This window comes from Hipposideros armiger, unplaced genomic scaffold (assembly GCF_001890085.2).
Source record: "Hipposideros armiger isolate ML-2016 unplaced genomic scaffold, ASM189008v1 scaffold_49, whole genome shotgun sequence".
NCBI lineage: Eukaryota > Metazoa > Chordata > Mammalia > Chiroptera > Hipposideridae > Hipposideros > Hipposideros armiger.
The window spans coordinates 1712429-1727475 of NW_017731399.1; the positions used below are offsets into that span (position 1 = coordinate 1712429).

A 15047-nucleotide genomic window follows, 5' to 3' on the forward strand; every position below is an offset into this window, starting at 1 on the left:
GAACATCAAAATCAAATGTGTATGTAAATAACTGTAATAAAATAGTGGCTGTAAACATTAATTCGTATACGAATAGCACCATTCAAAGTGCAGATATCACGTCTAATAGGGTGATCAGGGAATGCAGCATTCAAGGATAAGTAATGGAAACTAAAACCATGGCAGCAGATGAAATCATCAAAGGTGAGAAGGCAGAGAAAGAATACAGAAATAGTAATGCTTAGACATAGGAAAGAGGAGGAAAAAATTCAGAAAAACAAAACAAAAACCAACAACTCCCCCATCCCTACACACACACACACACACACACACACACACGAACCCATGGTAGAAAACATCAGAAATGTAGAAAGAAACCCAGGAGAAAATAGTGTCATGGAGTAGAGGGAGAAAAGGGCACCACATCAAAGCTTCCAAGAGGCCAGAGCTGGAAAGGCCCTCAATCTGGCCAGTACGAGATAATCTCAACAGAATCCTTTCAGTAGAGAAAAAGAAATAGAAGGAAGCAGTTAAGAAATGCAAGGATAATGAAGAATATAGTGAGGAGCAGAAACTACTGATTTTAAAAGTTTAGTGATAAAGGGAAAGAAAGGCATTACTATGCTTGAAAGGTGATAAGAGTTTCTCTTTTCTCCCCCAAGGATAAGGGAGCTTTTAGAGCTCGTGTTGGTAAGGAGGGCACAGTGGAAGGTCATTAAGGGGAGAAAGGATGCATCTCACTTGAGATGTGGCAAAGGATCTTGAAATCTGAACAGACACCAATCAGATTCTTCATAATGTCACAAATGCTTCAAAGAGAGACTTTGCAAGGACCAAGGTCTTAGAGATAGTTGTTTCGCCCCCACTCCCTACCCAAACACAAAGAATTGCCCTAAGATGATAGATGTTGAGACCTTCTATTGATGTGCCTTCTGTGAATTATGTGATCAAGAATCTCTAAACTGAACCTGGACCAGAGAGGCAATCCAACACCTACCTCCTTCATAAACAAGACCACTGCCACAGTCCTCAGAGAATAGGTTAGGGTTTGCTCTCTAGACATATTTTCAGAAAGAAATGCACAGAGCTGGTTTTTGCAGTGATGATCCTAAATACTTTTGTAAAAAGCCCCAGAGAAATCCTGTGTGAATTCCAAGCCAGCAGTTCCAGTGGTTCTTCTCTTCTGAGCTATTGTTTTTCTTCTTGAATCTGATTTTGGTTCATTGTCCTTTGGTGCCAATTTACTCCAGTATAAAGAAACAGCCTCATAACCAGAGGGTTGGGTTTCATAGTTTTACTCTGCTGTCGTTGCTATAGGGTGGTTTAAGCTGTTACATTAAAACATTATTTTTTCACAGTGGAGTAGACAAACTGACTCTCAAAGAGGCAGTTTCAATTTTCCACTTGGAAAGAGCAGAGCTAACATTTTCCACTGATGGTTGAAAGATTATTCACAACACACAAGGTTTTATCTCTGGGTTGTATTGGCTACTTGAAATTCACAAGTTGTTTTCTGGGATATTCATCATGATTTTATAATAGGTCTGGCATACTGTATACCTCTTGTATGTGGAGAACTGAAAACTACAGTAGGGTCACCACTCAGTCGGACAAAGGGTGCAGCTTTCACAGAGTTAAAGGTCACTCTCTTCTCGGTGACACTTTCCTGTAGTTTAAAAGGCTAAGGAAGGGCTATGGTTTCTTCTATAAGCATTGACCTTACCAAAGAAATGGAAGCTCCCTGTCATTGTGATCCACAAAGAAAAACCTTGCTAGAATGTTAAATTGTAGGCATGTTCAAAAGACTGATATACAGTGAAAATTATTATGAGTTTGTTTCCAGTAATCTCAGAATTTTATAAAGTTACAACTAGTAAAGAAAATGTTAAATTCTCAGAAGGCCTATGATAAAGTGTTGACTTTCAAAGAGCTAACTCGACGCCCCAGGACAGAAAAGTAAGTGCCTTATGACTCATGGATACAATGAAGGAGCAAATAATGTACAATTATAACATCTGGTTCAAGTTCCAGTTTCAACGCACATAAGCTGTGGGACAACAGGCAAGTTACTTTGCTTCTTTAGGTCTTTGTTTCCTCATCTAAAAATGGGAATGATTGTGCCTCCCTCAACGAGAGAATACATGATGTTACTTGAAAAAGGACTCTGTAAATTGTTATTCTTTTTGAGGGCTTTGCACAGGGCCTGATATCGAATGAGCAATCAATTTCCGTTTTTAGAATGAAATAAATTGATGCCATCAACACACAGTGTGACGAACATGGCTCCAGATCAAAGATTTACTTCACATTAAAGTGAGAGAAATCTACAGACTATGAAATAATTATTTTTTCAGAAGAATATATTGCTCTTTACCTTAATAGAAAAAGGAAAGTAAAAAGGTTCCAACAGGAAGAGCCTCACCATCTGCTCATCTTCTTTGGCAGCCCAACTGGCACTGAACGTTTGACCTCCACTGTCTTTCATCAGGCGAATTTGAACATGCTGGAGATAGGCAGAGAATGCTATTCGAGCCTGCACTTTGCTATAGAAATCCAAAACAACACACCGTTATGAGACAGAATGGAAAGCCTACCCAACGTGTACTTGCCTCTCTCGGGGTGGACTTTGAGGAGCCTTCCATTAGGATGGCAGAGAAAAATGAAGCCCACCGTATAGTCAGCGAACCAAGATTCCTTCTAAACAGCATAGGAGGGGTTTTTATTTTTCTATTAAAATAATCAGAGGTGGAGAATCCTATTTATTTTCTCAATATTACCATGGGGTGTAAAATTAAGCAAGAACAGAAAATCAAGTTTCCTACTCTCTTAAACCTTATCTCTTGAACTTTTTAACAGCTTTCTTGGGGGTAACGGATGGGGGACAGTACTGAATCTCCACAAGAGCTTGTACTAATGTAGAAACATTTTTCTGCCTTGGAGGCCCTTAAGAACATACTTATCAATGAGTGCAAAAGTACGGCTTTTGCTATGGCAACTAATATTTCTAGTGTGCAAGAGCCTCCAAAGCAGGAAATAGATAAATCCTACAAAAGGACTTTTGAGACCAAATTTTAAGGTCATGCTTTTCTCAAGTACAGGACGGGAGTGGCTGGAGCCCAGAGCAAATGAGCGAGGTCCAACAACGTTTGGCATAGACAGGCTAGGACCAGCCCAGATGTTCAGTGGGAGAAAGAAATCTCCACATACAGGGAAAAGCACCTCAGCGCCATCGCTGAAGAAGCCAGCCGATTTCTGCCTGGTGGTCTCTGCTGGAAACAAGGAAATCTGATAAGCTCTGGTGTGAGAGACAGATGTACCGGAGAGACCATGATGGCTTTCACTTCAGGGGCTAATTGGAGCAGATCTGTTTTCTGTCGGGAGAGATTTTGGTTACTTCAGCTGATCGGCCTTCTGACGCTCCAGCCAAAATGACATCAGCGAAGATTAGGGCCCAACACAAACTTTGTTTACAATCCTCATACATGTGATCACTGAATGCTTTCTACTCACTGTGCCTCCAAGGTTAGGATGAAGGACTCATCCAAGTAAACTGGAAATCCCAAGAGGGTCTAGCTTCTATGTGTGTGTGTGGGAGGGACTGGAGGGCAGGGGACTCAGGTTGGGGAGATTTGCTTTTGAGAGTGGAACACGTAAGATCTTCAGAGCATGAACTATAAGTAAGGCTACATCTTTGCTAGTAATAGACAGTTTATGGGACTACAGTATGGTTTTGAAAGAATAAATCTGTAGTTTCAAATGGTTCTCAACAAAGACAGCAATTATATTCTTGTTCACTTGGAAACCATACACCACTTTCCCCTCAACCGTTCCCATAAGCTTTACCTCCACAACAAATTAATTTCAAGTCAAAATAAATGAAAAAGACTCTCAATTTTGGTCAACGAATTTTCTTGCAATGTAATACGCTAGAAACGGCACCTCCAAATGCAGCAGCCGCAGCAGGCCCAATTTTACTGATTAACCCTTTAACAGTAACACATAAAAGTCTTTGGATAAGGGAACCATTGCTTGCAAGTTGAGATTTCAATCATTTTTGTTGCGAATCACTGTTGCAAATCAAACGAACAAGTACTGAGCTTTCCACCCTTGTTAAAGAGATCCCTGGGATGTTAATCCTGAGTTTGTCCCTAAGGTCCTGGACACATCAGTCAGCTGGTCATGTGAAACCAACCAACCAAAAAAAAAAACAAAACACACAAAAAAAACCAAAAAGAAAAACCAGATGAAAGACCGAAAACTGCAATGATTTACACCAAAGAAACCTACTTTTTAAAAAATAAAAGCCTATGTGAATCCTCAGGATACAAAATATACAACGTGGGGGTTGCGGCCTGGCGTCTTTACACTTTGCCATGGACCTCCCCCAGACCTCCCATCCATACGGAGATGTCCCCCAGAATGATGGGCAACTCCAGGAAATAGTCTGAAAACCACTGATTTATATTAACACACCCTGCAATTACAACAGTTTACTCACTGAAAGTGAGATCCATAAGATTTATGAAGAAATAATTTCTTTCCATAACAGCAAAGTAGAATGTTATTGCTGGAAAAGACCTTAGAATAGTCCAGTGGTTTTCAAATGTTCTATTTCAGTTCAGTGGAATCTTTTTTCCCCTCCAGAAAGCACAGTTTGAAAAACACTTGTCTAACCCCATTCCGTGGCCTAAGAGAAAAGGAAACTGAGGCGTAGAAAAGCTCTCTGACTGGCCCATGATCACACAGCCAGTTGTTAAGCCCCACGAAGCCAGAGCCTGGGTCTTCTGTCCAAGTCCAGGGTCCTCTCCACTAATGCAATTACTCTCATTCTCACGACACTGTTCCAAACCTTAACTCTATCAAACCCCTACCTCCCCCAAACCCCAGTCTCACCCTCCACCCTGCAGTATAAGAATTGACTTCTAACTTAGAAAATAAAGGCCGTCGTGCATAAATACATAAACTTCCTTCCCTTTTAACATGTAACCACTGCATTCACCCCACAGTGCTTGCTTTCTGACTTACAGGGAGAGCTACCCCTCCACTGGCCTCTTTCCACCTTCCTTCAGGACCCTTCTCTATCAATATATCCACGTCTGCATCTATCCTCTTCCTGTCAAATCCTTCCCCTAGTCTATAAACACCAGAATCCCTATCTTTAAAACAAAACAAAAAACCCTTTCTCTTGGCTTGCTCTCTCTGATGCATTCTCACCTTCCTTTTATAGCCAAATCTTCTGAAAATATTGGTGCCTTCCTATTTCCTGAACTCACAAGTTCTCTTCCACCCAGTGTGCCTGCTCTAGGTAAAAAACTGCAGGAGTCTCTCTTTACTCCTCATCCTAACTTGGGCTGTCTGAGGCACTCTACAGCTTGAAACTCCTGCAGCTTTCACCAAACTACTCCCTCCCAGTTTTATGCCTATCTTTCTAACTGCTATTTGTTGTCTCCAATGTTGTGAAACGCTGGTTTCCCCCAGAGCTCAATTCTCTTCCTTCTCTCCTTGTCTATGCCTGCTGAACTAAACTGAATTGGACAAGCTCATCCATTCTGAAGTTTTAAACTATCACCTATACAATCCCGTCCAGCTCTCATCTTCAAAGCTGTTTTCACCTGTCTCCTGGACGTCTTCATCAGAGAATTTCCACCTCGCTGTCCCAAACGAAACACATTATTTCTATCATGAAGCCAACACCTATGCTCCTTATCTTGTTGACTGACAGCATCCACAAGTTGCCAAATTTGGAAAAGCCATTCTCTTTGGAGTTCTTGCATCTATAGAGACCTAGCGCTGTCAATTTTAACTTGCAAATTTCATTAAGTGCGCCCCATTCTCTCCATTCCTATAGCCATTGCTCTGGTCAAGGCCTTCGTCTTCCTGGCTCGGGACTACTGTAACAGCCCCTAACTCACCAGTTCTCCTCTTCGCGGTCACTGTCCCACAATGAAACCAGAATTTACTTTCTAAATGACCTGTTCATTCATCTGCTTAAAAACTATCCATCTAAAAAATCAAGTCCACGCTCCTCTTAAAGCCCTATATGATTGAATGACATCCAGTTTTTAGTCTCATTTCTTACCACACCCTTCTCTCCATATAACTCCGCTGCACTAACCTGCATTTCTCACTCACCAAGCTCATTCCGATTTCAGGGCCTGTATAGTTGCTCTTCTCCCTGGAATATTCTGCCCCCTGATATTCATATGACTTATCTCCTTCTCATCAGTCGGGACTCACCTCAAGGGTTACCTCCTTGTGCCCAAATACCACAGTCTAAAGGAACCTCTGCCCAATTACACTCTAACACTGCACCCTGTTTCACTGTCTTCATAGCAACCTCAACCATAGCAAATCAACCATAGCAAATGCCTGAAATTACCTTGCTTCTTCATTAACTGTCAGTCTTCCCCCAGCCTGTCTTGTTCTCCATTGTAATACTATACAGCCCAGTAAAGCTGCCGGCTCAGAGCAGGTACTCAGTGAATATCGGTTGAGGGACTGAATGGATAACTGTGCTATCACACCTCTGTACCTTTGTCTCCTCTGCTAGCACTCCCACACGTAGTTGTCACCTCCTAAACCTCCTGAAATCCTAGTCATCAGTCAAAGCCTGGTTCAAATACTGCCTCCTTGCTAATGTCTCTCTAGTATTCCCAAGCGAGACCAATCACTCCTTTTACTGTGTCCTACGAGGACTCTGCCCATATTGGGGTCATCGCCCTTGCTCTTTAAGTGTCCCTATATTAAGCCATGAGCTTCTGAGCTCCTTGTCTCAGTCACCTTGTGCTCTTAGTGACTGACTGACTGACACTAAAACCCAACAAGAATGTGTTCGGCCAGTGAGACCTGGGTTTGTATCATAGCTCTATACTTTGGATAAGTAACTACTCTCAGGCTCAGTTTTCTTAGTCATAATAATAGTATCAAGTCACAGTAATTACTTCACAGGACTACTGTGAATAAGAAACAAGAAATGGCTATAAAGCCACCAGCACAGTGCCTGGTCCACAGTATATGTCAGCTGTTATCAATTGCACTAATATAATTACCAAAGGTACGTACCTGAGGTTTCCATGATCCTGCAGAACCTGCATCAGGCTAAATTTAGGCTCTGGTTCCTGAGTCTCAATTTTGCAGTGCTGTTCACCTTTATTAGTCCATTCAGAAACTTTCATGGCATTTTCTTTGGGTGGATTTTCTACCATAGCAGTCAATGAGGGTGTGTATTTGGCTTGATTTTCTCCAAGGGGCCCTGCAAACTCCTCCTGGGAAGCTTCCTGTTCTTCATCTTCATTGTCTAATGCAACTTCCTCCTCCTCTTCACTCTCTGTCTCAGCTTTAACACTCATTTCGGCTGGTTGGGTAATCACTAAATGCGAAGAATCACTAATGTTGCTGAAAAAAGGATTAAATTTTCCTCTCTCCCAATACCTTAGTAAAAGCCCGTATCTAAATCAGACCACAAATAACATACAAAATTAACAGAGAAACATGTCACTCTCCAATCTTCTACAGTCTAAAAACCTAGTTAGTAATGATCTTCATTACAACTGACGTTTCTCATCGTAACACCAATGGCTCTGTCACAACTTAAGGCAAAAAAAGCATCTTAGTAATCTCTACAGTGTGTTAGAGGCTTTTGGAAGGAAGGGCACCTTTCATGGAGGTACGAGGAGCAGGGGAATATCTTTCTAGCTTACGTTTATTCATTCTCCTTCTCCTCCACTGCCTTGGAAGGTCTATGAGAACAAGGATCATATCTTTTTTATTCACTAATGAACCCCAGTGACTGACGTGACTGATACAGGTGCTCAACAAATGAGGGAAGGACGAAGAGAAAAGTCAGTCAGTGACAAACAGGTCTGGGGGATCCTGGGAGAGAAAGAAACTCCCTTTCTCTGTGTATGTTTAAAATATTTACACCATTAGGCAATGTCAAAGGATCAACTGGACTTAATACCTAATCATGAAAAACCTGAACCATAATGCTCAGGATTCTACTAAACTTAAGCTAATATGATTTCTAAAGTATCAGGTGTTATATGAGGCTGAAATAAGAGCAAAAGCCAAAATGTATGTGCTTTGGATATTCTTCACTACAAAATATTATAGGATGGAAGGTTTAAAAACTTATAATCCTTTTGAAATTCAGTTTCAGAGAAAAAAGGCTATACAAACAAATTAAGTGTATGTGATCAGGAAGGTTGTGATTCATTGAGTGTTAATTAAGCAGCTGATCAAATCAGCCTGGCAGGAACCACATAATGGACTTTGGTGAAGGCTCACCAGCACGTACCTGGGTATTTTGGCCTCACTGCCCTCAATCTGCCATTCCGTCGTCTACGCTTTCGCACCTCCAAAGACAGGAGCTTCCTCTCATAAAGAGCAGCATGCAGCTTGGCTTTTGAATTCACACTCTCTACCTTCAATTCTGGTGCTCCATCAGTAGTTATTCTATGGGGAAAAAACAACCTTCAGAAAGTTCTCTTCTTTACTCCAAGACTAAGCTTGACAGACATCGGTAATGATGACAGACTGTGCATGGTAACTCTAGTGAATTCTACAAGGTTTGACAGATCAATGGGAATACTGGCATCTACAGTAAAACTTCACCAATGTCCTGTCTGAATCTGTTAAATGTTCTGAACAAAAATATATCTGCAGACAATGTTTAAGTATTTTTAAGTGTTCAAGTAATACTGGCTAACTATTTATTGCAGAGATCATAAAGTGCTACCCTATGTACCTTATACCTTAAGAATGACTGGGAGATACTGGTGACATTTTAATTATGAGGCTGGGTGGTGGCTAGAGGTGTTTATTTTTTGTTCTTCATTATAACTTAGAATTATACAAATATTTTTTGAATGTATACAGTATTTAATAAATACACTTAGCAGAGGTTGAGATGAGGGAAGGAATGTATGATAATCTGAATACGGCAGCACAGAGCTGACTGAGACTCACAGGGGAAGTGTCTCAGGGAAAAGTTACTAAGACTTTGGGACGCACCAAGTCTCAGGCATTCCAACATGAGGAACTCCGCCCTTAGAGCCTACTTAGTTAGAAGAGAGGGAGGGGAGAGGAGGCAGGGAGCCTTAGGGGTTGAGTACAGGTCAGGAGTCAGGGTCAGAGGCACAGACAAGAGGGAGCAGCAGATGTAGGACAAGGCCACATTCAACTGGGTCATGAATGGGAAATGCGATGGGGAAAGGGGGTGGCAGCAGCTAAGTTAGGCATTAAAGTAAGGTAAATCACAAATTAGGGAAGTGACAGGTATCAGGCCCAATCCAGACAAGGACCCAGCAAAGTACAGCGCAGCAGAGAAAACCAGGTCCCCCAAGAGAGAGAGAGGGTCCTTGGTTATTGAGTCAGAAAAGGAGTACACATGTTAGTGACTAAAAGCAGGTGGCCAAGTCTGGATGCGCAGAACTCAAGTTCTAAGTGGTTGGCTTTGAACTCTAGAACTCAAAGCATATTCCACTTGAGGTCAAGGAATCCTCATTCCTCTGGGAGTTTTCAGTCTGAGTTTAATGGAGAGGCTGTGTCTTTTGGTCTATTTAGGACTTTTAGGGATTTCTGGGTGGATGAGCTAGATAGTGAATCTTTTGGAGGCCTTCTGTCTAGAACAGGAAAATGAGCCAAGAACAGGGAAGGTTTTGACACGAGGGGCAGAAACAGGAAGCAAATTAATAAACTTAAAAATAGTTCAAACTCTGCTTATGAAGTCCGAGCAACTCAATATTGCCCCCCCCCGCGTCTCTCTCTCCATCTCTCTCTGTCTCTTTCTCTCTCTCTCACACACACACGCACAGTTGTGCAAATCAATTTTTAGACAAATAATAAAGAGAATAAAACAAATCTTTTATTTTTAAAATAACAGCTATGAACTATTTATTTTTTAAATAAATAGCTATGAGCTTCTAAGAAACCCTGAACAGACAGATAAATCCTAACTAGTACAAGGAATAGAGGTAGGAATGCTGGGAAAAGTGTGATAATATGATAAACAGATTTATATGAGGGTAAGGAACACGCTTGCCTTGTTGATCACTGGATCAGTGACGCGTACAAGACTGCCCAGCATACAGCTGACACGCCATAAGTAATTTCAAATTAATAAACAACTGAATTTCCTATAAATAATTTCTAATACCTTCTAGCTACATAAATTTCATTTTATTTTGCCAATATTTTATTATGAAAATATTTAAACAAACAGAAGTTTTTAAATTGTATAGTGAACATCCGTTTACCTACTGCCTAGTTTCTACAATGAATATTTTACTATATTTGATTCATCATATATATCCAATCTTCCCTTCTTCTACCCATCCATCAACTCGTCTAATTTTTTTTTTTTTTAGCTGAGCCATCCTGCCACCTGTTGGCAGCTCAGTGGCTGCTCAGCTCGGGCCGGTACTCGAACCACTGTTGCTCAGAGCTCAAACTCTTGAGCGAGCTCTTAACCAACTGAGCCACTCGGCCGGCCCCTTGTCTAATTTTTAAAGCATTCCAAAGTCACACAGACATCAGTGCACTTTGCTCCTACATACATCACCACGCATGTCATTAGTATCTAGAGTTCAATATTTGTTTTGGGTTTTGAGGGGGTTGTTGGGTGAGCTGAAAATTACACACAATAAAATACCCAAATATTAAATTTCCGTTTGATGAGTTTTGACAAACGCCCGGAAGTATATAACCCAATGTCTAACATTACTGTCCCCTCAGAAAGTTCTCATGCCCCTTGCCAGCCAACCCCTCTCTCACACTCACTCCCAAAGGAAAGCACTGTTCTGAATTTTTTCATCACACATTAGGTTTGCCTGTTCCAGGACTTCATTAAAATGGAATTGTACAGTGTGAACTCTTTTGTGTAAGTACCCTTTCATTCTGCATGTTTCTGAGATTCATCCATCTTGTGTGTATTAGTATTGATCCCTTTTTATTGCTAAGGATTAGTCCATTGGATGAGTAATCCACAGCTCACCTACTCACCTGTTGTTAGACACCTAGGTTGTTTCTGGTTTGGGAATACTATGAATCAAGCTGCTATAACATTTCTGTACAAGTCGTTTTGTGGTTATATTTTTTACTTCTACTGGGTAAAGATCTTGAAGTAAAATTTTCGAGGCTTTCTAAAAAACTGCCAGGCTTTTTCTAAAGTGCTTGTACCAGTTTATGATGCCAATGACAATTTATCAGAGTTCCATTAGCTCCACATCCTCACCCTCTGATGCTGTCAATCATTCCCGCCTCCTCCCCCCAGGTTTATTGCGGTATAACAAATAAAATTGTAAGATATTTGAAGTGTACAATGTGACAATTTGATATAATTTTAACCATCCTGCTGGATGTTTAGTGGTATCTCATGATTTTAATTTGCAATTCTCTGCTAACTAATACAAAGCACATTTTCATGACCATATTGGCTATTCGACTATAATGGCTTGCCTAGTTACTTTCTTAACAGTATCTTATGATAAAAATTTTTAATTTTGAGGAAACCTAGCTTATCATTTTTTCCTTTTTATTTATTGCTTCCTGTCAAAAAACTTTGGCCAAGCCCAAAGTCACAGACATATTTTCCTCAAGAAGTTTTATAGTAATAGCTTTTATGTTTCTATCTATAAATCATCTCTAATTTTTCTGGGAGATAGAGGTTAGGGTTCATTTTTAAAAACATGATAGCAAGTTCTAGCCCCATTTGTCAAAAAGTTTCCTTTCCCCTCTTGGATTACTTTAAGCCTTTTGTTTAAAGTCAAATGGCCTTATAATAAGTATGGGTCTATTTCTGGGCTCTTTTTTCTGTTCCATTGATCAATTTGCCACAGTTTTGATTACTACAGCCTTATGGTATTTATTTCTTGAAGGCAGGTTCTCTAAGTCTTTTCCAAGATTACTTTGGATATCCTAAGTCCTTCGCATTTCCATAAACAAACACACAAAAAAACCAGTTGGTCAATTTCCACAAAAAATTGGGATTGTACTAGATTTTTAGATGAACTTGGAGAGAATGGATATATACAATATTAAGTCTCCTAATCCATGAACATGGCATATCTCTCCACTTATTTAGATCTTCTTTAATCTCCTTCAGTAATATTTAGTAGCTTTTACTGTATAGGTAGTGAATATATTTTATTAAATTTATCCCTAAAAATTTCATATTTTCAAATGGTATTTTATAAACAGAATTTTAGATTTCACATTCCAATTATTTACTCCTAGCATTTTTTTTAAAAGTATATTGACCTTGTATCCCAAGACCTTGCTAAGTGCACTTACATGTTCTTATATTCTGTAGATATCTTGGGGTTTTCTACTAACCTGATCATGTCATCCAAGAATAAAGATATGTAACTTCTTCCTTTCCAATCTGTATGCCTTTTATTTTTTTCCCCCCTCACTTTGTCATACTGCTTAAGACCCCTAATACAAAAGGAATACAAGTGGTGACAGCAGACATCTTGCCTTATTATTTACTAATTATAAGAGTGAAGCCTTCAGTATTTCACTATTCAGTACAATATCAGAAATGGGTTTTTCATAGAAGGCTTTTCTCAGATTGAAGAAGTTCCCTTCTATTCCTGACTTGCTAAGATTGTTTTCTCATAAACATGTTAAATTTCATCAGATGCTTTTTATTGCATCTAATAAAATGATCATCTGGCTTTTTTCCTTTAATATGGTGAACTGTATTGACTATTTTCAAATGTCAAACCAACCTTGCATTACTGGGGGAAAAAAATCTCCGTTTAGTCATGTGTTATCCTTTTTATATACTGGTAGATTCTATTAGTTAATATTGTTTTAAGAAATTTTGAGTCTATATTTACAAAGATAGCCTGCAATTTTCTTTGTTTTTAATGTCTTTCTCAGGTTTTAGTGTCATAGTGATGCTGGCATCATAACATCAATTGGGAAGTTTCTCTTCCTAGAATTTTTTAGAGAGTTTCTGTAAGAATGGTATTTTTCTTCCTCAAATGCTTGATAAAGTTTACTAGTGAAACTACTGGACCTGGGATTTTCTTTGTAGGAAGGTTTTTTATTACAAATTCAATATTCTGAATAGGCATATGACTATTCAAAATTTCTATTTCAGCTTGCGTCAGTTTTGCTAAGTGTTCCCTCCCCACAAGGCATTTCAGACATTTTATCTAAGTTGTCAAAGTAGCGGAATAAGGTTACCTTAACATCTTTTTTACAGCTGTAGGATCTACAGTGATATCCCCTCTTTCCTATCTCATATTGATAATTAGTGTTCTCTGTTTTTTCTATTGGGTCGTCGGGAAAGTCATGATGCATTTTTGCATTGGAAAACATAGAAAAATACATCATGACTTTCCTGATGATCCAATAGATCAGTCTACATAAGAGTGTATCAATTCTGCTATCTCATCAATGAACAATTGTGGATTTTATTAATTTTATTATTTGTCTTTTATTTAATTGACTTCTACCCTTTAATATTTTTTTTCTTCTACTTACTTTGGGTTACTCTTCTTTTTCTAGTTTCATAAAATGGATATTAGATAAGCAATTTAGTCTTCTTTTTTCTAATATAAGGATTTAAAACTATAAATTTCCCCCGAAAAACTCCCTTACCACACATTTTAATGTATATTTTTAGTATCACTCAGTTCAAAATATTTTATAGGGTTGTCTGAGTGGCTCAGTTGGTTAAGACCTCACTCAAGAGTGAGAGCTCTGAGCAACAGAGTAGCCGGTTCAATTCCTGGCCTAAGCTGAGCTGCCACTGAACTGCCAACAGGTGGCAGGATGGCTCAGCTAAAAAACAAACAAAAAAAGAAATGTGTTGTTTAATTCCTAAATATTTAGAGATTTTCTATTGTTACTGATTTCTAATTCCACTGTGGTCAGGGAACATACTCTGTATGATTTTAATCCTTTTTAATGTATTAAGACTTGTTTCATGTTTCAGCATATAATCTGTCATATACCACCTTTCATTTGCTTATACCTCTATACCATTAAAAAAAAACTCCCTACTGATAGAAATATAAAATGAGTGACAAAAAAATGAAGAAAGGACAAAACTCACTGATCTTTAAATATTCTTATTGCTTAAGATTTTCTTTTTTTGTAATTTCCAAATTGATAGCATATTCTATGACTAAAAACTGGAATAAATTTATAAACTAAGTGTGATCTTATTTGGAAACAAGCTACAAACTTGATTTCTCAGTTTTCCCTTAAATAGTAATCAAAATGTTTTCCTTCTCTAAAGAAAAATTAGATTTACGCTTCAAAAGATTTGGATGAGAAACCAAGTTTATCTATATCCTTAAATGTAAAACAAAAAGCTAGATATACGCTTCTTTCTTATTGTTGTCATTTTTCTTTTTAAAGAGATACAGCACAAAGGGGGTGTACATAATGTCTAAAACCAGAGGGTGCGCGTTTAGGGTAAAGAGTTTTTGTTGTTCTTGGAGTCTTCAGTTGGGCAAGGCCATCGGAGCCCTTCCTCTAAGACCTTCCTCTCCTCTGTCAAAATGAAGAGCCACAGGTATTCTGCACACTTGTACTTCTATGACAAACTGGAAGCAGTTCTGCTCAGTCCTGTGAGGTGCAGAACTGTGTGCCCCAGGTATGTCATGGCCAAAACACAACTTCTTATTTGAATTGAATCAAACACGAGAGTAGCCTTGGAATCTTATTAATATTTTGGTCTCTCTCACATAGCCAAACAAGAATACTGTTATTATCAGTTGAAATGATACACCTTAGTTATAAAAAAGTAAATCCCAAACTTAGTTTGTAAAAAGTTTCCAACGAATAGTGTTTCAGTAGAAAACATTTTTATGTTACTATTCAAGCTGAACCAAACTGAAAACGTTTATATAAAGTACCATGCTTAGTCCATGCATGGTCACACATACACATTGAAAGAATTTCTCAACTTTTAAAAATCAGTTACCGTGTTCTTCCTGTCAACAAGCTTCTTCTTGGGTTTCCCCTACAGAAGTAGAAAGGGTAAATGGGTTAGAACACTATGCAGATATTCTCTCCTGAGTTCATGTGCATGCATGCGCACGTTCTCC

At 39.0% G+C, this 15047-nt stretch overlaps 1 protein-coding gene across 12 annotated transcripts in view; it reads right to left on the reverse strand.

Moving 5' to 3' along the window:
• TTLL5 (tubulin tyrosine ligase like 5) overlaps window positions 1–15047 on the reverse strand; it is a 254786-nt gene that overhangs the window by 157030 nt on the left and 82709 nt on the right. For all 12 annotated transcript variants that reach the window (XR_002123777.1, XM_019640361.1, XM_019640358.1 and 9 more), the window contains 4 exons: window positions 14924–14962; window positions 8276–8433; window positions 7042–7348; window positions 2402–2522 (listed from right to left, as the gene is read on the reverse strand). Coding sequence is in view for 11 of the 12 variants with exons in the window: in XM_019640361.1 (XP_019495906.1) it covers window positions 2402–2522; window positions 7042–7348; window positions 8276–8433; window positions 14924–14962 (625 nt within the window). In the remaining variant the exon portion in view is untranslated. The remainder of the gene's footprint in view (window positions 1–2401; window positions 2523–7041; window positions 7349–8275; window positions 8434–14923; window positions 14963–15047) is intronic.